General features: G+C 42.1%; 3 protein-coding genes across 3 annotated transcripts; 2 read left to right on the plus strand and 1 right to left on the minus strand.

Annotated features, from left to right (window-relative positions):
- The first annotated feature begins 9,010 nt into the window (after positions 1 to 9,010).
- On the plus strand, positions 9,011 to 12,603 carry LOC129743539 (uncharacterized). The gene is made up of 4 exons (XM_055735578.1): positions 9,011 to 10,472; positions 10,992 to 11,126; positions 11,213 to 11,734; positions 11,798 to 12,603. The coding sequence occupies exons 1-4, from the start codon at positions 9,011 to 9,013 to the stop codon at positions 12,601 to 12,603; spliced, it is 2,925 nt and encodes a 974-aa protein (XP_055591553.1).
- Positions 12,604 to 14,188: 1,585 nt separating this feature from the next.
- Positions 14,189 to 18,211, minus strand: LOC129743540 (uncharacterized). Its single transcript, XM_055735579.1, has 2 exons — positions 16,942 to 18,211; positions 14,189 to 16,899 (listed from the first exon to the last, which is right to left on the minus strand). The coding sequence occupies exons 1-2, from the start codon at positions 18,209 to 18,211 to the stop codon at positions 14,189 to 14,191; spliced, it is 3,981 nt and encodes a 1,326-aa protein (XP_055591554.1).
- A 1,425-nt stretch (positions 18,212 to 19,636) lies between these two features.
- On the plus strand, positions 19,637 to 20,368 carry LOC129743541 (uncharacterized). The gene has a single exon (XM_055735580.1). It carries the CDS (start codon positions 19,637 to 19,639, stop codon positions 20,366 to 20,368), a length of 732 nt encoding a protein of 243 aa, XP_055591555.1.
- Positions 20,369 to 20,994: the final 626 nt, after the last annotated feature.

Genomic DNA, 20,994 nt, shown 5'->3' on the forward strand with positions numbered 1-20,994 from the left:
TGTGTTGCCCTCCACCCCCGCTTCTTTCCTCGTTTCGTTCGAAGCAGATGCTCCTCCAGCTGGACTCCAGGACTCGAGAACCGGGACCAACAAGGGGCCACAGGCAGCAATCAAGGCGGAGGCGGATCCGCGAATCTGTAGAAAACCTATTTTCCGGAGTATTGCCCCGCTAGCTCGTCAATTTTACATAATTACGTATAATCAAGTAAAATGCGCTTGATTGCTCGAGATGGTTCTGCTGGTGCTGCCCAATAGGCCACGCTCTCTCTTCGTTCGCACAATCGAACATGTAGGCCTAGCTACCTTGTACAATAGACACACGGAAATATGTGCGAAAAGACTGCGTAATCCTCCCTTCCTAACTGTGAAACTGATGATGATGATGATGATGACGGAATCGGAGCAAAATGTTGGTTTTTCGCATGACTGCAAGCAAATTCGGCCCAATTCCAACTGATGGTTATGCTGCTATGCGAGCGAGCCATTTGCCAAATTTTATCAGCCGCCATTTATCCAATAACGGGAATTTCAATTTGTATGACCAATCAAATCAACGCTGTAACGCACAGCATAAATGTTTTTTAATTTGCTACGTTTCGAATTGAGATATCTAAATGTTTTTCTTAGATTTTGAGCTTAAGATTAAAAAATTTGGACATTAAAGTTCGAATTGATATTTCCCATGTTTGAATCTGAAATTAAATCTAAAGAGTATATCATAATACCTACCTACTTTTAAAAAATAACATTTGAACAATTTTACTTAATAGTTCCAACGCTTTTATCGACCAGGGATGGAAACGAAAGGATTTTGATCCGACAAACGTTTAGTCGTCAAATGTACAAGTCGCGATCTGTACAAACCGAGAGCAAAATCATATCCCCTCGATAGAAGATCTTTATTGAAACGATGATGGTTGAATACCGACAAACACATTTTGAGACTGTGTGTAGCTCGGGGAGAAGAGCTACCCTTTTTGCTAGCGAACTTTAACCAATCGCAACGTAGGGGAACATGCCCTATTATGCGCCACCTAAGCGAATCGCTGATTTTCTATGTATTCCACGTACAAATTGTGTTAAAAATGGGTGCAATCTTTGAAGAAAATTGTTTTCTACAAATGCCTTTGATTTTTTATTACTCAAATTGCTATAGTTGCTTCAAAAACTTGATTTTTAAAAACCTTATTCAAAGCCACAGAACAAAACTGTGTTGCAAATACGCGCCGCCGTGTATTCAATACGCGCCTAGCAGCCGAACACACCCGAAAGCAGCCGAAGACCGAAAACACACCAATACTTACAGACACTTTGAATGAAAATAAAATCAAAATGGACTAATCAAAATTTATAAAAATAACAAAAATAGATTTTTTGGGGTGAATTAACGCTCAAAATAAGGTTTTAGACTTTTTGTTCATTTTCAATGAAAATTGGCCTTTTTTAAATATTAATGCTATTTTCAGCCTACTACGATTGGCGCGTTATAACGAGCGCATGGGCCGTGATAAAACATACCCATAAAAAGCATACCATAGCGAGTTCGGTATATTTTTTTAGCATTAAATCGTAGTTTAGATTCTCCTCTATCGATGTGTCAGAAAATATTGTCTTATTCGTTTTTCTCTGCTTGGTGACACCTTATTGAAAGTGTTTTAAAATTTAGATCGAAATGAAGAAAAACCTAAATTGTGAAATTATCACGACACAGCAGCATTTTAAGGGAAAAATTCATACTTGCCATGACCAATCACAGCATTTAGAACAAATTGGTAATATTTTGCAGGCTTAAAATGCTTCAGATTCTTCAAAATAAGGGTGGCGCGTATTAGCCACATGGGGCGTTATATGAACTTTTCCCCTACGCTTGGCTCGCTGAGAGTGAGTGTCTTACATACACAGATCCATGCGGATCCGAATCGGATGGCGCAAACGAAGCAACAACATATGACAGACGACGTGGATGGAAGTTCAACTGTCGGCCGGCACATGTTGAAGAATTTTTTTTTGGCTTAGCGCACGGGCATGGGAGTTTTTAACTGATTGATTCAAAATTTATTACCTTGTTTTAGATCACCATAGCGCTTATATTAATAATTAGTTTGAATTGGTATTAATATGATTTTTTTTAACTTTTGTATTGAAAGCTCCAAGCAGGAGCTGATAAAACTGTAATAAAATCAAGTTGGCTAAAATGAGGTGATTGGGAATAAGGAAAAATCCGGAAAATTTCTGGAATTTCAAAGCTTTGCCAGGAAGCACCGGGAAAGTGTTCTTTTTTTTAATGTTCATTTAATTGATATTTAATGATATTTCATTAAATCTTTGAACAGGTATCACCACCAGTTCGCTACATATGAACATAAAGATAAAGTTTTGCTCGTTTTGTTGTAAACTGTTAACAGTTTGAAAACTCAATTAAATTTTTCTGAGTTAAATTAGGATGATTTAATGATTCCGTGATACGAAGTGATATTAAACGTCTAAACTTGAAGAACATATTCGTTTTTTTCTAAACGCAGTTTGTGTTTGATATTTTTAGTTTTTCTTTATTAAAACCTTGATTTGATACCTCAAATATACCTTTTTACTATACTATTATTTTAAAGGTCAAGTCTGTTTAGATTTCATAAACCATTTTCATGAAACTTCCATATTCTAAAAATCTAGCGCCAAACTTCACAGTTTTTTTTTTCGAGGCGTGGAACCCTTATCAATTGAAATACATACTTATGAAAAAAAAATATTTTTTTTTTGTTTAATGTTTTGTGTTTTTTGTTTATTGTATACTAGCACACCCGATGCGCTTTGCTACACTTTCTTGGAATAATTAATTTTTTTTTAAAATAATTTTGATTTAATAAATTTGCATCTTCTTATAACATAATCAATCAGAAGCACACTTTTGAAAATGAAAGCTGCTGCTTACTTTTGTAATGTTAATGCGAATATAAATTAAAATCTTAAATTGTATATTGTTCATTGTATTCTGAATATGGATTTTTTTTACAAATATATGAATGTGTGAATATTTTGCAAAAAACTGTTTGACTTTGATATTTTCAGTATGGCATGTTCATTTTAATTTTCATTTCAAATTTCCTACGACCACGACACTTTTTCTTCTGAAACAAATTACTTTTAATGTAGGATTTAAATTTTTGGTCCATCAAATTTTTAAATCAATTAAAATTCAAATAAATGTTTAAATTTTCAATATTGAAAGTTAACATTAAAGTGATTTTTGGGCTACAATCATGTCTACATGCCTGTATCTGATTTTCTTTCTTAGTGCATTCGCCAAGACTTCGTGATTTTCAAGATGGCAAAGGTCTAATACGGACCTATGTCCACATAAAAAATAAGATTTTTTTTTATAAATAATCTGAAATTGCCAAAAAGTCGTTTATTCTGTTTTATGTTCAATAAAAGGTTAAATTTTGATTCAATTTAAACAATTTAATTCCAATGACATCCAGAAGTTCATATTGCAAATGGATATTCGAGTATGAGAACTCGTCTTACAAAATTGATAAACAAAAGTTCGATAAAATGAATAATCTACTCTCTAAATTTGAAATACCCAGAGCCCGCCTACCTTTTACTCAGACATCACCACATGTATGAAGCAGCCGACGGCTGATCTTGATGAACTCAGATATCAGCGGAAAAATTACTCAGATGTCAGAAAATTCGGCACTCAGAGAACTCGAGTGCTTGAAGGCGACAACTGAGTAAATGTTGACTAGTTTGTGCGAGGTGGTCAGACTTGGTTGCGGCAAAACTAGAAAATTTACATGGTGAATATGCATTTTAAAGGTAATTTCTAGCTATTAACCCGATTTTATTTATATTACAGGGTTCTGAGACGAAAGATGATGGTCCAAATTAATTTGCCAAAGCTGAATCTGGTACGGCATACTGGGTCACGGCCCGAGAGACGAAACCCGACGGGTGAAAAAAAAATTCAACAAGTTTGTGGATTTTTAAAAAAATAAAGGTGTATGGACATTATTTTTACTTTTGTTATTTATCAAATCAACAAATCCATCATTAGTGTGAATAATAATACAGGTTTTAACTATTCTAGCATGAAAAAGCGGCCAAAAACCGCTTCAGAATTATTCGCGCATTCTGAGTAACCAAGACTCAGTTGTCGCGAAAAGGGCTGTTAGTCATTTCTGAGTAAAAGCCGTTTAGTCAGAACTGAGTAGGTGCGGTTTTGGCGACAACTGAGTAACCGTCACTCTGAACTGAGTAGCTGAAAGTTAGCGAGTAGATCTGCAAAAACCAAAATTATCAAATAAAAAATTTTATTAGACTTTTTTTTGTTTAAATACAAACACATCAATTTCAAAGAATTCTTTAAGTTATTATTCATTTCTTTTAAATATGAATTTTTAATTCATTATTCTAGCATAAAAGATTCAAAATCTTGTCAGATTATGAATTATACAATTAAATTGAGATATTTCATATTGATTTTTAATCCTCACACAAATAAGGGCACAATTTTAATTGCTTGATTGGTTCCTAACTCTTTTTTGTGGAAATATCTCCGTTTATTTTACGATATTCAATCGAAATAACCTTTAACTGATAAAACCCAAAAATCAGCTCAAACCTGATATGTTATTATATAGATTAAATGAGATACCCAACGCTACCAAATTCTCCTTCCTTCGAAGTGTCAAGAATAATTAAAAAAGCGCTGAATGGATAATTAGTTTTTTTCTATTAGATCTGGAAACTGGAATTCAAAGTTAAACACTTGAAAAAAAAAAACAAGTAATATTATTTAAATTTCATTTGGACTTTTTGGTAAAACTATAGAATAATTCGAAGAAGCTCAAATAAAAGGTTTTAATTGAACTATAAAATTTCTCTAAGAACGCGGGTAGTCTTGACTTCTTAGAAAAAGTTGGAAAGGGTCTCTCTTGCATGATTTTTCTTAGTTTGGTTTATATGTAAATGTTGAAAGAATGTTCAGCCACGCTTATTTTAAGGCATAAATCAAAATATTCGTAGTTCTTTACTTGTTCTGAAAATTAAAAAGTTATGCAGAATTTAAACTCTATTTTAAATTAAGTACAACTACTTAGTTTGAATTTACTTCATGTTTTTTAAAGATTGTTGTTTCATAAGTTATGATTGATTGATTTCATCAATATCCCACACATGATTTGGATTCAGGATGCAAAATTCTATCTAAATAGAATCAGGTTATCAGATTTTTCACATAGACACTGATAATGTTGTTCCCATGTATTATTTAAATGGAACAGAATTTAATACATTTACAAAAAAATCAAGCATCGAACTTTTAAATTAAAAACTGCAGTTTTAAAGATTTACAAACAACAGTTTTTTACAATTACTAAAAATATCCTGGAGCGTATAACATATAACCAGTCAATATTAATAATTAGATATGGAAAAAGCAGTGTTGAAAAGAAGCACTTTTCAACACTGTTTTTAGCTAAATTTTACTAATTAAAAAATGCCCCTGAAATCTTTAAACAGAATGATGTAACTAACATTCTGCACCTAAGCCAACGTAAATATGTAGTTCAGAAATTGAAATCTCAATGATTTTTTCAAATAGATATATCTTCTTTTATTTATGCTACAAGTTGCAAAAAGTAGATTTTCCAGCACGAGTCGAAGATTTATCTAACGAGGGTTACCGTGTGGTGAAAAATTCGATTTTTGCAACGAGTTGTATGCAATTTTATTCTTGCAATTTCGTCGGTAACCATCGGGCATCAAACAGAAAGGAAGTCTAAAAACAGTGCTGAAATTTAGCACACCGTTTCAACACATAATATCAAAAAAGTCAATAAAGTCAATAGATTCTGAATGTAACTTTTTTTAAAACTATTTCAATTTTTTTCGAAATTTCTTTCATTTTTGTGGATTTTTTTACTTCTTGCAACAGTTTTCCCCCAGTTTTCCACCCACAACCTTCCGCCAACCAAACCCCCCCCCCCCCTCATCGTTTGAATTGTTTTTCATTTTTTACTATATTACATTCCAAGGCTTATCTAATTAATTGCCGTTGCGTACTATTCCAAACAAACGACCAAGCAACACACAAATGTTGTTGCGAGCAAGAGCTACTCTTTGAATCTTCCAAAAAATCACAATCTTAATGCTATGATGGGATCCGATCGCATGTTGTACATATCGCGATCTGTGCTAAGTCAGGATCTGTACGTTTAGAGATTCGCATTTTGTTGCAACCACTCACAACAATCCGTATGTACGATATTGGAAGGCATAGCGAGTGCGCTCATCAAGGGCTTTCTTTTTATCTTGCTTTTTTAAGATTGTGGTAACTCGTCACTCTCGGAGATCTCCCCACATAACTGTAACAGAGCAGAGAGTATCGCTTGCCAGGGCGATTTGAATGTGTCCTACGGTTGGTCGCTCCCCGCTCAAAAGTCGCTAGAAGAGATTTTTTTCCATCCCTGTTATCGACTACTAGCAGACCCGGTGTGCTTTGCTACACCTTCAAAATCGAATGATATTTTCAGAATTTATTCAAATTTTTATTGTTTTGTTGGTATTATTTTAAATCAAAATATATCATAATTCATAAGCAACCGCTATATCTTGATTTGTGTTAAAGATCTGATAATTTAAATCTGTTTCTTTAAGCTCCGCCCTAAAAAAAGGAGGGTTCCAAATAAATCGTACGCAAACAATCCAACTTATAAAATCTGGTTGGTTTTGCTTAATATGTTCTGGATTTATGCTAAAAAACTGATAACAGAGCACATGGAGAATGGAGATCGTGATTTTTAATAATCATACCCCTTTTTTTTGTTTTCAAAAATCTTCTTGTATCAAATATTGTCCGAATGGTTGATAATTTTTTAAGCTTTACAACCAAATTTATATGGAACCTCCTCCTTTCTTCTCCTCTCTACACTGTGAAGCGTAAGGGTCTAAAACAATTGTAGAAACATATCTCGTAACCAAGTACCTTTCTATTTATGCCATATTTGTTTCCATTTGTTGGCTTCTTTAGCATAAATTGAGAATTAATGCTAAAAAATTGTATTGGGTTCACCTTCCTCCTCCTATGTACCTACTCACTGAAAGGAGGATGGTGTGTCAGATAATCATAGAATCATACCAAAATGATTTTCCATGTAAAGTTAAATGTTAAAAAAGTTAAATGTAAGCTTTCCACTTCCCTTCCTTTATTTCCAAATCTATCATCCCACTGCAAGAAAGGAATTGTTTGACATAAAAAAATTTCTCGTATTGAAATACCCTCCCATGCCAAATTTGGTTTTATTTGCGATGTAAATTCTTGAGTTATGCATAGTTATGCATTATGCATGTCTAAGAACGATTTAAAATGAACACTAGAAACACAATTTAGAAGCAAATCTAATTTTTCCCACTTCTATGTTCGCTATAGCCTTCTTTTACAATGATTTACAATGAATCAATACACACCTACATTCCAGTCTATCCTGAGCCAGTAAACGAATTTTGATCAAAGACTGCACGTTAGCTTCAGTACAGACTGATTTGCGATGATTTTGACCACTTTTATCAGTCTTTTTTTAGATCCAATTTTACCTGGGCACGATGGAAAGGGGATTCCACTTTTTGGCCACATCCCGAACTGAGGTAGTTTTTCTACTGGCGGACGCACGCATTACTTTTCGGTCCAAAGTTCTGTCCACCGGTCACGAGTTTTTTTCTGTCCACGTAGCTGCTTTACTCCCTATACTTCCAATGCCTACTACAGCGAAATGTTGAGGAAAGTACACCATTTTTGCACAATATTTTTGTGATTTCCGGGAAAATGCTTATTATTTTCACGAAAATAAAGAAAACTTCATCCGAGATGAGCAGTATTGTATCAAAATCGTGCTTAGACATAATGTAACACCCAATACATAAAAATCACGGTAAGGTTAGAAACGTTGGACGCTTTGATAAAATTTAGCCAGGTTCTAGTATGTACTTTTTCATACAAATTCACCATATTTTTCGATTCTTGTATGTATGTTGGTAACCCACCATGGGTGCACGGATTCACCGCAGTTTCTGCCAAAGTATGTGCTCACATGCATTCTTTAGATTATTATGTTCGACAAATCTCCAATGCAGCGTACACCATACCCGGACCCCATGGCTTCGTATGAACTGTTATGGATGAATGTATTGTGTTGATGTAGGTATATTCTGGAAGAACGAATCAATCAGGTGGGCTAGTTTACTTACAGGTATTCCGGCATCCGTGTATATACCTGGCCAGCTGGCAACTGATTGAACATTCCTATTATATAGTCAGTTATAGAATGGAACACATCTTACCTGTCGGCAAACTTAGGGGAATCGAACCCAAAAGTTTTTCTTGCCGATACCGGGAATCGAACCCAGTACGCCTGGCATACCAATACCAGACTCGCGCCAGCCTATCCGCTAGACCACATCGGCGCTATCACCATATTTTTCGATTCTACGTGTAAATAGACTAGATTACCCGGAGTCTCGATTTGCCATAAATTTTGACTTGATGAACCGTTCAAATTTTTTTTTATTGATTCTTATTGTTGAAACTCACTCGCGACGAAGACCGACGGACGAACGACTGTTTACCGCGGCGATTATACGGTACTGACCGCGTGGCGAATGTAAACAATAACAGAGAGTCTCAAGTGAGAACGTCAATTCGCTATTGTTTCAACAATCGATGAAGAGTGAATTCGTAGTGTTCACTGGAAGTGTTGCCAGTTGAACACTATGGAAACCAATAGAGAAGTGTTGCCAATATGGCAGATTACCAATTTATCAATATCAATCACTATTGTAACCTGACCTTTTAACATCACTTGACTTGAATAAAGATGATTACGATATCAGTTTTCCGATACAAACTTGAGTTATTTCGATATTACAACAGGTTATGGGCCCAGTGGTTAACTGGCTTTAACTGTTTAGTAGTTTTCATTTTTTTGTTTTCGGATATTGTTTTTGGATTGCGATGTCGAACCCGAAGTTCGAAGGGTGCATCGCAGTAGGCGGAGCTGGTGGTCAACCAGCAGTTGGTGGTCAACCAACCTTCAGAGGTCAGCAGCTACCTCAGGCCGAGGCAGGTTTGACGCTACCTCACACAGCAGCCGGGTTCTCGAAAGAACTGCTGTTCGACGGTCGGACGGAGATCTTCGGAGCCTGGAAGATGCGCCTTGAGAGACGTCTGGCCAGACTGAAGCTCTCCCACACCCTGATCCGGATTCCAACGGAGGAGGTGGACTCGCTGTCGTTGGAGGACCCTGTGGAAGAAACCGCCAGAGCTGAAAGGTTCCAGAGGCGGATGGAACAGGAGGAAGCTGCGATGGACGAGCTTGTTATGGCCATCAACAACGATGTCCCTAACAAGATTGTTGGGGTCAACTTCATTAAAGACGCCATGGACATCCTCTGCGACTCCTACCTAGTAAAAGGTACGAGTGCGATCATTGCAATGCGTGGGCGCCTCAATAATCTCCCTATGACGAGGTTTGACTCATTGTCGTCTCTATTTTATGAGTACGACCTCATCATACGGGAGATGGATCGGATGGGAGCGAACCTGAGCAGAGGCGAGAAGGTCCACTCGTTGCTGCTGGCAATCCCGCCAGCCTACAGTCACATCCAGGGTGCGCTGGCTGTTCTGCCGCCAGAGGAGTTGAGCTCAAGGTCAATCGTCGACATCAAGCGATTGTTCCTTGATTCAGAGCTCCTCCAAAACACCAGCGCATCGACTATTCAACCACGAGGTGAGCCAGCGGTAGCTAACCACGCCTTGCGAACCGCGTCGAAGAAAGGTGACAGTCGGTGCTTCGGGTGCGGCGAGAAGGGTCACTTCAAGTCGCGCTGTCCCAAACTGAAGGCGGCCAAGAAGAACGGTTCCAGGCGTGACAAGGTGAGCGCTCACGCAATGTTGGCCCGCGTGAAGCGCAAGCTGGCAGAAGAGGCGTCCGTTAGGGCGGCTAGCACTATTGGTCCCATTAGTGCAGCTGCCGAACGCGGATCAGCGGCAAAATCGGTGCGGCGCGTTGTCGCCATTCCTGGCGAGACATTTGATGCAGGTCGCAAGCAGCTGGGAGTAACAGTTGCAGGCGTGGCAGCCCCGCATTCGAACGGAATTCAGAAGGCGAGCCCAACTTCGAAGGTCGTACCTCCACAGGCTGGCGGAATACTAAAGTCGGCTTCTCCGCAGGTTAGCGGAACCCAGAAGAAGGCCATCGGTCAGGCGAAGGTTGCCACCAAGGCCACTACGAAGAGCGAAAGGCGTGTTCGCTTTGTGGTGGATTCCGGAGCGACTCATCACATGGTATGTGATGAGAGATTGGTGGAGAATATCTCGAAGCTGGCCACACCGATCGAGCTTTCAACAGCCAAAACTGGTGAGTCGATGAAGGCGTATAAAAAGGGCACTGTATCGCTTAAGGCCATGGTTAATGGTAAAATAAATAAGATAAAATTGTATAATGTTCTTATTATTCCTGAACTAGAGACAAATCTCCTTTCGGTTAGAAAGGCTACCACTAAGAATAAAAGGGTTACTTTTTCTGATGGTAAGGTCTCAATTACAGACTTGGGGGAGGTCATTTCTCAAGGGACAGTAATTGATGGTTTGTATTCCCTGGAATTGGTTTCGGATCTTAAATACTCCAAGGCTTTGCTTGGAAAGAACCGGTTAGGTTTTGATACATGGCATAGAAGACTTGGTCATCTAAGCAATACTGGCGTAACCACACTGATAACAAAGAAAATGGTAGAAGGAGTGGATTTTTGTATCGAGACTTCCAACAAAAACGAAGTTTGCGAAAGCTGTTTAGCTGGAAAACAATCAAGCAAAAAGTTCAAGAGTCTGTAGATACCGAGGTCGAGTAGGCCACTTGAACTAGTGCACTCTGACGTTTGCGGATATATGGAAGAAACAACGTTTGATGGTCATCGATATTTCGTGACATTCACAGATGACTATTCACATTTTACCGTTATCTACCTATTGAAACGCAAGAGCGAGGTTTTTGAGAAGTTTAAAGAGTTCGAAGCGATGGCAACAGCGCATTTTAATCAAAAGTTGGCTAAACTTAGATGCGATAACGGCCGTGAGTACGTAGGACGAGATTTTCAAGAATTTTGCAAGGCAAAAGGCGTCCAATTAGTTCTAACGGTACCATATACTCCTCAACAGAATGGCGTGAGCGAAAGAATCAACAGAACGTTGATGGAAAAAGTACGAGCAATGCTCTACGAATGCGATCTTCCGAAATCGTTATGGGGAGAAGCTGTGTTCTGCGCAGCTTATCTCACAAATCGATCGCCCACACGAGCCCTTGTGGAGACAAGACGCCATTCGAAATGTGGTATGGCAAGAAGCCTGACTTGAGCAATCTACGCATTTTTGGCTGCAATGCGTATGCTCTAGTACCTAAAGAGAAGAGGCAAAAATTAGATCCAAAGACAAAGAAACTTATCTTTGCGGGTTACGCAAACAACGGCTACAGGTTATACAACAAGTCCTCACGTACAGTAGAGATACACCGTAGCGTAGTCTTTGATGAGCAAGAATTGCTAGATCGTCGAAATGATCTTCTTCATTCTACAATTTCGCAACCAGCAAGCCAAAATGCGCCAGTTATAGAATCCGAACCTCCAGCAAAAAGTTCAGAAGCGTCTGAGAACTTCGTGGGTAACGAAGATGAGCATCTCGTGGGTAATGAGAATGTTGAAGACGAACCCGAAGTCATCGTGGTTGACGATGAAGAATCAATTTAAGAACATCACGTGGGTAACGTTGATGAATCTGATTATGATAGCGCACAAGATCTTGACAGTCACACTGACGGCGAAGGGGAGGTTGGGTCACAACCGGTTTCCGCTTGCAGTTCGCCGATCAGACGTAGCACGCGCGATAGAAGGGCGCCAGAATTTTACACTGCCAAGATAGCAACAGATAATAGCGACATTCCACAAACTGTTGACCTGTTGAAAACGAGGGATGACTGGCCAAAGTGGAAAATTGCCATCAGCGAAGAATTAAAAGCCCTGAACGAAAATAAGACCTGGAAGAAGGTCGAGAGCTTACCCAAAGAACGAAAATCGATCTCATCGAAATGGGTATTTGCGATTAAAGAAGACGGAAGATACAAAGCAAGATTAGTAGCGAAAGGTTGCTCACAGCGACCTGGTTATGACTACGATGAAACGTTTGCTCCCGTTGTCAAAATGGAGAGCGTTCGTACAATTTTGTCCCTAGCTAACCAGTCTGGTTCAACCATTCACCAGATGGACGTAAAAACAGCCTTCCTCAATGGTCAATTGGAGGAAGAGATATATATGAGACTTCCGAACGACGAAATGGGCAACTCACAACTCGTCAGACTGCAGAAAAGCTTGTATGGCTTAAAACAAGCTAGCAGATCATGGAATCAACGATTCGACGAAGTTGTAAAGAAACTTGGTTTCATTCCGCTGAAAAGTGACTGTTGCGTCTATCAATCTCGGGCTAGAGAGCTAACCCTAGTTCTCTATGTTGACGATATTCTTATTGTTCCAGGCAGAAAAAGCCTGATTAGAAATTAAGGTAAAACCCCGCTCCCGCAAGGGTTTAACACAGAAATGTCATCGGAACAGAAACGCGACACAACGGTTCGAGAGACTTAAAAAGACTGGAATTTATTTTACTGTATCATACAGAGTTGTTTAAAGTTTGCTGACGCAGCTTCGTCGCTGCGCCCTCAGGTTTCTGGCTGCTATTCACGAAATGAATGCAACATTGTTGCTGCTGGGTTGGCTGGGTGCGCGAGCTCGGTCGTTGAGTCCGCGCCATCGTTGATAGCACATTTTGTGCTGACAAATTTGATGTTTGTTATTTCGACCACAGTTTGGTCTTACTGTTTCCTATTTTCCTTCGCGGCAAGTAGCACATTAAGTGCTGACGTACCACTTCGGATGTTGTGGTAACTTCTGCAGCTATGCAGGGTTACCTTAACCGCTCCATTTTCTCCCCCCTTTGGAGCGAAGTCTGTCGCTCCAAACATTGCTACTCATAGCCAGGGGTGGTGGGTCTTCTTCGTTTTCAGGTACTGGCCCTTGCTCGCGTACTTCATGGTGTGGTTTATTCACTATTTCTGAAGAATCAAATTGAGATGGTTCGACTGATTCGCCTACTTGACTTTCGGTAATGTCGATGGGCAGTGGTGCCAAAGCCCGAACATTTCGTGTGTAGATACCTGAAGCTGTGCGTACCGTTGCTACCCGCACAACTCCATCCTTTCCGGGTTTGGTGTGAGTTACGATTCCCATGGGCCACTTTGCCACGGGGTTGTTATCGTCTCCAATCAATACGATTTGACCTGGCTTCAAGTTAGGTTGCCTTTTTGTCCACTTGAAGATACAGCGCAAATGCTGCAAATATTCATTTTGCCATCTACGCCAGAATTGTGCGGTTTGGCGTTGAATGCGCTTCCAGCGCATAACTAAGTTTTGCTGTTCTAAGTGGCTTGCCGGGATGGGTATAGTAGTCATGGCTCTTCCTATTAGGAAGTGCCCTGGTGTTAAAGGTTCCGGAGCTCCGGCGTCGGAGAAAATTGAGGTCAGCGGACGTGAATTAAAGCGCTATTACGTTTTGGAACAACTCCGAGTTATATACTTTGCTCAGTTCTGCAAGTTCGCGGCTGGCTCCGACGAAGTTGCGGCCGTTGTCGGAGTATATCACCTCCGGTGTACCACGCACTGATACAAACCGTATCAAGGCGGCTAAGAAGGCCCCGGTGGATTGATCCTCCACCACCTCGATATGCACTGCTTTGGTCGAAAAGCACACAAACAGGCAGGCGTAAACGGTAAGCCTCATTTTCGCCCGCTGACTTGGCAGCACTTGGAACGGCCCGCACAAGTCTACGCCAGTATGAGTGAACGCTGTAGAGGGATTCACTCTGGGCCGTGGAAGCTGGCCCATCATTTGCTCGAATCTGCGAGGCCTTGCCCGTACGCAGAGTACGCATTTTTGAAGGACGGATTGGGTTGTTTTCCGCAATCCCTTCATCCAATAGCTTCGTTGAAATTCGGCCAAGACTATTTCCAGACCGGCGTGGTTATTGGAGCGATGTAGATGCACAAGGATGATTCGTGCAAACGGATGCTCCCTCGGAATGAATATTGGATGTCACTGTTCTTCAGGCAAGTCTGCTAAGTTTAACCTGCCTGTTACTCGAATGAGGCCACCTGCCAGCATAGGATTGAGGTGCTGCAGGGGGCCCTGCTTTGTAGGAATGCCGTGTAAACCGATGCTCTTCAGCTCTTGTCCTAGGCAGACGGATTGCATATTTTTGATGACTAGATGTAGTCCTGCTTCCAGCTCTTCAACAGTTAGAGGGCCGGTCATGGTTTGTAGGAGTTGTTCAGAATTAATAGAACTTGTAGCTTTTGCCTTAAAATTGCTTATGGCGCGCTGTATTAAGGCGAAATGCCTTCTGGTCCTTCGGAAAGAATTGCAGTACTTGTAACTCTGGATATAATCTTCTGGGTCAGGATCATGCAGAGTGTGGTCGATGGTCGGCGCTTGCTGAATTGCGCATACTTGAATTTCTAGATGTACCTCTAGTGCATACGGGGTGGCATGCAGCCACAGCTGCTTCTTGGTGGTCAACAGTTTCCTCACTGAGATTCCTCTGGAGATCACATCCGCTGGGTTCTGGTCGGTGGGGATGTACCTCCAGCTCATCTTGTTTGTTAATTGTTGAATGATTTTCACACGATTTCGAACATACACCTCGGCGTGTTGATCGTTTGCGTGTATCCAGGACAACACTACTTGCGAGTCGCACCAGTAGTGAACCTTGTTAATGTGTTGTGGTATGATGCCGATCACGCGGCTCATCAACTCTGCCAACAATTTGGCTCCAATTAATTCCTTTCGAGGAAGAGTGAGGTCCTTCATCGGGACTACACGCGACTTTGCACAAAGCAGGTTCATGGACTTGTTACCTTGCGTGTCTATGGCAAAGGCATAAATTGCGCCTCCATAAGCGCGAATAGAAGCGTCCGAGAAACCGTGCAGCTCCAAGTGTGCTACGTTACTCGGGATGGCTTGACGCGGGAACTCTAGTTCCGCCAACTTCGGCAGCGTTTTCTTCAGTTGCTGCCATTCGTGCAAAGTTTCTGGTGGGATCTGGTCCTCCCAACCGAGCTTGGTTTTCCACAAGCTCTGCAGCAATATTTTTGCTGTAATGATGACCGGTTGCATTATGCCCAACGGATCATATAATCTGAGCACCTCCGAGGCTAGCTGCCTCTTGGTAATAGTTTGCTTGCTTGCATTGCGGTCCTCCACTAGGAATCGAAAGGTATCTCCGCGTGGAGACCAGGCCACGCCTAGGGTTTTAATCACATCGTGATTTCCGATGTTGATCTCCTTTTCGAGATCGTCGGCAGGTACATCTTCTATGATGCTGGCATCGTTGGATGCCCATTTCCGTAAGGGAAAGCCTCGCTGCAGAAGAGCGGCCTCCACGGCTTTTCGTTGACTCAGAAGACCTTCTGCTGAATTTCCCCCCATCATCAAATTGTCGACGTAGAAACATTTCTGAATAATATCAGCAATGCTCGGCTGATGCGATCGGATTTCTTCTCCGACTTGGTGTAGAGCGCGACATGCTAGGAATGAGGATGCCGCCTCGCCATAAGTCACTGTTTTGAGGCGATAAGCCTGAATCGCTTCCGAAGGATTATCCCTCCAGGCGATGCACTGGTACCACGAGTCCGTTTCGTGGACATGGACTTGCCGATACATCTTCGCGATGTCGGCCATTAGCACCTTGTCATGGCAGCGAAAGTCCAGGAGCAAATCGAATTGCTCCGTTTGGATCGCTGGTCCACTACGCAGCATGTCATTCAAGGAATGTCCATTTGATGCCTTAGCGCTTGCATCAAATACCACGCGAAGCTTGGTTGATGAAGAATCTGGCTTGATGACACATGAGTGTGGTATGAAGTAGCGGATTTTTTGATAATCCTTTGGTTCTACAACTTCCATATGATTTAATGTCAGATACTCTTTCAGGAACTCTCTGTATTGCTCGTATACTTCCGGAGTTCGCGTGAGTTTCCTTTCTAGCGAGAACAAGCGTCTTCTTGCTTGCTCGTAGGAATCACCCAGTTGAATGGGCTTGTCGTTGAAAGGGAGGCGCACAATATATTTGCCATCTGCCCCTATCTTGGTGTGCTGGAGGAAGTGCTCCTCGCATAGGTTTACCTGGTCAGAGGTGGACTTCGCTTCCGCAGAAGTTACCTCCTCCAAGGCCCAAAACCTCTTGAAGAGAATATCCAATTTCCCATCGTGGTCCTCTTCTTCTTGGATCTCATTTGTACTAACGGTGGCAACAGTCATTACTGCTTTCCGGGTTGACCGTAGCGAAACTAGTCCGCCAACAAGCCAGCCTAAGGCTGACTCCTGAAGATTCGGGCCATTTGTACATTGGATTTGTCTGGGGCTCAGAATCTGGAATAGTACTCGGGCACCGAGTATAATCTCGATGCCTCTTCTCTTGTAGAATGTGGGGTCCGCTAACTCAATGTTTGACGGAATACTCACATCCTTCGCTTCCAGCCGAATGCTGGGCTGGTCGTCTAAAAGGTGCGGAACCAAAACTAAACTTACCTCCATAGCGAAGCTTCCGCATCTGGAGGAGATTACGGTTGTAATCTTTCTGGAAGCATTGACCCTTCCGCCAATGCCAACAAGTTGCACGTCGCTCCGTGCGTACGGTAGTCCTAGAGTCTGCGCGGCTGCTTCCGTGATAGACTCCACCTGACTACCGGAGTCCAATAGGCACCTAACTCGATACCAGTCGGACGCACCTTTAATGTTGATCTCGGCTGTTGCCAAGAATACGTAACTGCCATGTAGTCAGTTGTTACTGCTGGTTGAGGCCACAACGGCTGGGTCAGCCGCCGGCTTCTTCTCTGGAACCGCATCCACTGGATGTAGCAATGTGTGGTGTGCTTCTCCGCATTCTGAACACCGCTTTTTGGATGAACACTTTTGGACGGAGTGTCCCCAAGACAAACAATTGAAACACCGACCGGCTCTTTTGGTCCTATCCCATCTTTGCGGTACAGGCAGCGCTTTGAATTCGGTGCAGTGCCAGATCGCGTGCCCTTTCTCATTGCACGCGAAACAGGATTGCGGTTGCGTTTTGATTTCCCTACGCTGGGGTTGGGTGATGGCAGCTGCTGCTACCGTCTTGGTGTTGCGCGATTTCGATTCGTCGATATCGGTTCGGCACGCTAATTGGTTGGCTCGCTTCTCCAACTCTTCCTTGAATTCTGTCCAAGTGTAGACACGATGTATGTCTAATCTCTCCTCCAGCCTGGATGCGGTTTCCGAATCCAGACGGGATTTTGCTAGACTTACTAGCATTCCATTCGCAACACAGTCCAGTGTCGCTGTTTTATCCTTTTGTATCTGCTTTGCAGCGTGAACTGTAGTGTCCACGGCATCGATGAGGCTCATGATGGACTTAGCGCATGGCACATTTATTTTTTTAAATTTGATCAGTTTTACGAAGTATCCTTCGTACGCAATTCGCTTTTTGTAAAAGCGCGTCTCTAATTTCGCCCACGCATCGGCGAAGCTAGTGCCAGAGCTTTCGAGCGCTTCGATTGAATTTCTTGCTGCCGCGCAATGCTCAAGGCACTTGGAGAGAAATGCGAATTTGTCGGCATCTTCTCCAATCGTTACCATGCGCTTTTCAAAGCGCCCTTTGAATGTCAACCACTCCGTCGGCGAACCGTTGAAGTGGGGTAGCTCGATTCGGGGTAAATGATCCGCCCGACTCGTGCTTGGTGCCAGTGTCTGGTCGAGCAAGTTTTCACTCGGGCGCTGGTGATTTCTGGCAGCTTCCGCATGCTGTCTTTCCCAGCGGCCGAGTTTCACTTGAACGGCCATTACCTTAGTTAGTAACGGCCCTCTCCTTGCCGAGGGACCTGAGGCCCCTTCAATTTTCAGCAACACAGCTGTTGCTTGGTCGAAAAGAACACGCAAGGTGTCCCTTTGCACTGCAATTTCCTCCACTTCCGGAGGGTTAGCGTCGCTGCGCTGGTCAACCAGCACCGCGATCTCGTTGACGGACCTTTCTAGGGCAGTCAACTGCCGCATCCACACTTTACTTAGTTCTTCCTCGGCCATTGTTCTACACTAGGAATGCGAGTCACTTTTCAATTTACTGCTTTTTCTTTCGTTTAGCTCTCCCCCCGACGGGAGAAGCTACACAAGCCTCGCCGCGTTTGTTTTATTTATTTTCACGATGGTGCAGTGGCACCAAGACACATAATCACACACTGATTTCACTTTCGTTGATTGGATTCTCCCCCCGACGGGAAACACTACGCGCGCAGCGAGCGAATTTTCAACTTTCTTCTTTGCACTAATCACACGGTTAGCCACACAGGTGCGTGTGAGCTCAATTAAAACATAGACGGCGGATTCAAAACGTTCCACGCTAGCCTCTCGCTGATTGATTCGGCTAACCTCACCAGTTCGTCAGTAAATCTTTTTTCGTAACCTCTTACAGCCGCAGCTCCGGCGGCTAAGTTGAACAGGTGTGAAACGATGATTGTAATGGCTGCGCCTTCTTCTCGCGATCGACACGGCCTAGCCCTTACAGACTCTTCGATTTCCACTAACTGAGCGTAGTACTTAGAGTACAACACGTCGTTGCACAAATTTTGATTCATTTCCACCAGTGGGAGACTTGCACTTTTGTTTTCACTTATGATTGCCTACACTTAGGTTACACTTTATTTATCGTTGCCATTTTGGCACACCGAAACACTTTGAATGTTTTTTTTCAGTCCGTTCTCCCCCCGACGGGAGAATTTACCATTGATAGGCGTCGTTGCCTAAACCTGAAGTGATCGCACGTGCGATCACGTCGGGGTCACCAATGGTCCAGGCAGAAAAAGCCTGATTAGAAATTAAGGTAAAACCCCGCTCCCGCAAGGGTTTAACACAGAAATGTCATCGGAACAGAAACGCGACACAACGGTTCGAGAGACTTAAAAAGACTGGAATTTATTTTACTGTATCATACAGAGTTGTTTAAAGTTTGCTGACGCAGCTTCGTCGCTGCGCCCTCAGGTTTCTGGCTGCTATTCACGAAATGAATGCAACATTGTTGCTGCTGGGTTGGCTGGGTGCGCGAGCTCGGTCGTTGAGTCCGCGCCATCGTTGATAGCACATTTTGTGCTGACAAATTTGATGTTTGTTATTTCGACCACAGTTTGGTCTTACTGTTTCCTATTTTCCTTCGCGGCAAGTAGCACATTAAGTGCTGACGTACCACTTCGGATGTTGTGGTAACTTCTGCAGCTATGCAGGGTTACCTTAACCGCTCCACTTATCGTTGGCAAAAAGGTGGCTAACCTGGTCTGGATTAAGACCGAACTTGGAAGGTTATTCCAAATGAAAGATCTTAAAGAAGTTAAACATTTCTTGGGAATGGATTTTTCAAGAGATTATCAAAAACAAACAATTGAAATTTCTCAGGTGGGTTACACAGAGAGAATACTTAAACGTTTTGGCATGTTTGATAGTAATCCCATAGGTACACCAATGGATCCGAATGTGCAGTGGACGAAGACGAAGGATGGTGAGACAACCAATCATCCATTCAAGGAACTGCTAGGTTGTTTGCAGTATCTGGCCCTTTCAACGAGGCCGGACATTTGTGCCGCGGTCAGCGCACTCAGCAAGTTTCAAGCAACGCCTTCCGATGCGCATTGGGCGGGACTAAAGCGGATTCTACGATATCTGCGTGGTACGACGGAGACAAAGCTGGTCTACACCAAGGGGGTAGAGAACCCTGCTTTAATGGGATATGCCGATGCCGACTTTGCAAACGATGTCGATGACAGAAAGTCTATTTCTGGTCATGCCTTCAAGGTATTTGGTAATCTGGTTTCGTGGTCAACGAAACGTCAACAGACGGTCAGTCTGTCATCTACAGAAGCTGAACTTGTTTCACTCTGTATGGCAACCAAGGAAGGGATGTGGTTAACAAACCTCCTTGGCGAGCTAGGTGTGGGTAACACCGATTCTTTTCTAATCATGGAAGACAACATCCCTTGTATTCAATTCACAGAAGAACCTAGGAGTCATCAACGGATGAAACATTTGGACCTGAAATACATGTTCATTCGAGAGCTGGTTAAGCTTCGGAAGGTCCACATCAAACACATCCGTTCGGAGGACCAACCTGCCGATGCATTCACCAAGGGGCTTCCCAAGGCACAGCATCGAAAGCTGTTCGAGTTATTGAACGTGCGAATTGAGGGGAGGTGTTGAAACTCACTCGCGACGAAGACCGACGGACGAACGACTGTTTACCGCGGCGATTATACGGTACTGACCGCGTGGCGAATGTAAACAATAACAGAGAGTCTCAAGTGAGAACGTCAATTCGCTATTGTTTCAACAATCGATGAAGAGTGAATTCGTAGTGTTCACTGGAAGTGTTGCCAGTTGAACACTATGGAAACCAATAGAGAAGTGTTGCCAATATGGCAGATTACCAATTTATCAATATTAATCACTATTGTAACCTGACCTTTTAACATCACTTGACTTGAATAAAGATGATTACGATATCAGTTTTCCGATACAAACTTGAGTTATTTATTTCGATATTACAACACTTATAATTCTCATTTAGAACCAAATTTAATCTCAACTTAAATAGAAACGGTATTAATATGCCCAAAGCTGAAGTATCTCTATCACATATCGCTTGGAATACACTTGACGAAGAAATCGCTATAGTCGAAAAAAGTACCATAGCCATCATAGAATAAAGAATCGTCATTGGCATTTTTTACAATCTTCACAATTTCTCAATCATTCATCACATCAAACTGAACGTCTTCTTCTTGAACGATGTTATTCTATTCATTGTCATTTGTTGAATTGGTTTT

The sequence above is a fragment of the Uranotaenia lowii genome, chromosome 2 (assembly GCF_029784155.1).
Source record: "Uranotaenia lowii strain MFRU-FL chromosome 2, ASM2978415v1, whole genome shotgun sequence".
NCBI classification, from domain to species: Eukaryota; Metazoa; Arthropoda; class Insecta; order Diptera; family Culicidae; genus Uranotaenia; species Uranotaenia lowii.

Coding starts and splice junctions, on each gene's coding strand:
- LOC129743539 (XM_055735578.1), top strand. CDS start 9,011: ATGTCGAACCCGAAGTTCGAAGGGTGCATCGCAGTAGGCGGAGCTGGT. Junction 10,473..10,991: donor GCTTAAGGCCATGGTTAATG/GTAAAATAAATA, acceptor TGACATTCACAG/ATGACTATTCACATTTTACC. Junction 11,127..11,212: donor ACTTAGATGCGATAACGGCC/GTGAGTACGTAG, acceptor ACTCCTCAACAG/AATGGCGTGAGCGAAAGAAT.
- LOC129743540 (XM_055735579.1), bottom strand. CDS start 18,211: ATGGCCGAGGAAGAACTAAGTAAAGTGTGGATGCGGCAGTTGACTGCC. Junction 16,900..16,941: donor CGTTGTGGCCTCAACCAGCA/GTAACAACTGAC, acceptor TCTTGGCAACAG/CCGAGATCAACATTAAAGGT.
- LOC129743541 (XM_055735580.1), top strand. CDS start 19,637: ATGGATCCGAATGTGCAGTGGACGAAGACGAAGGATGGTGAGACAACC.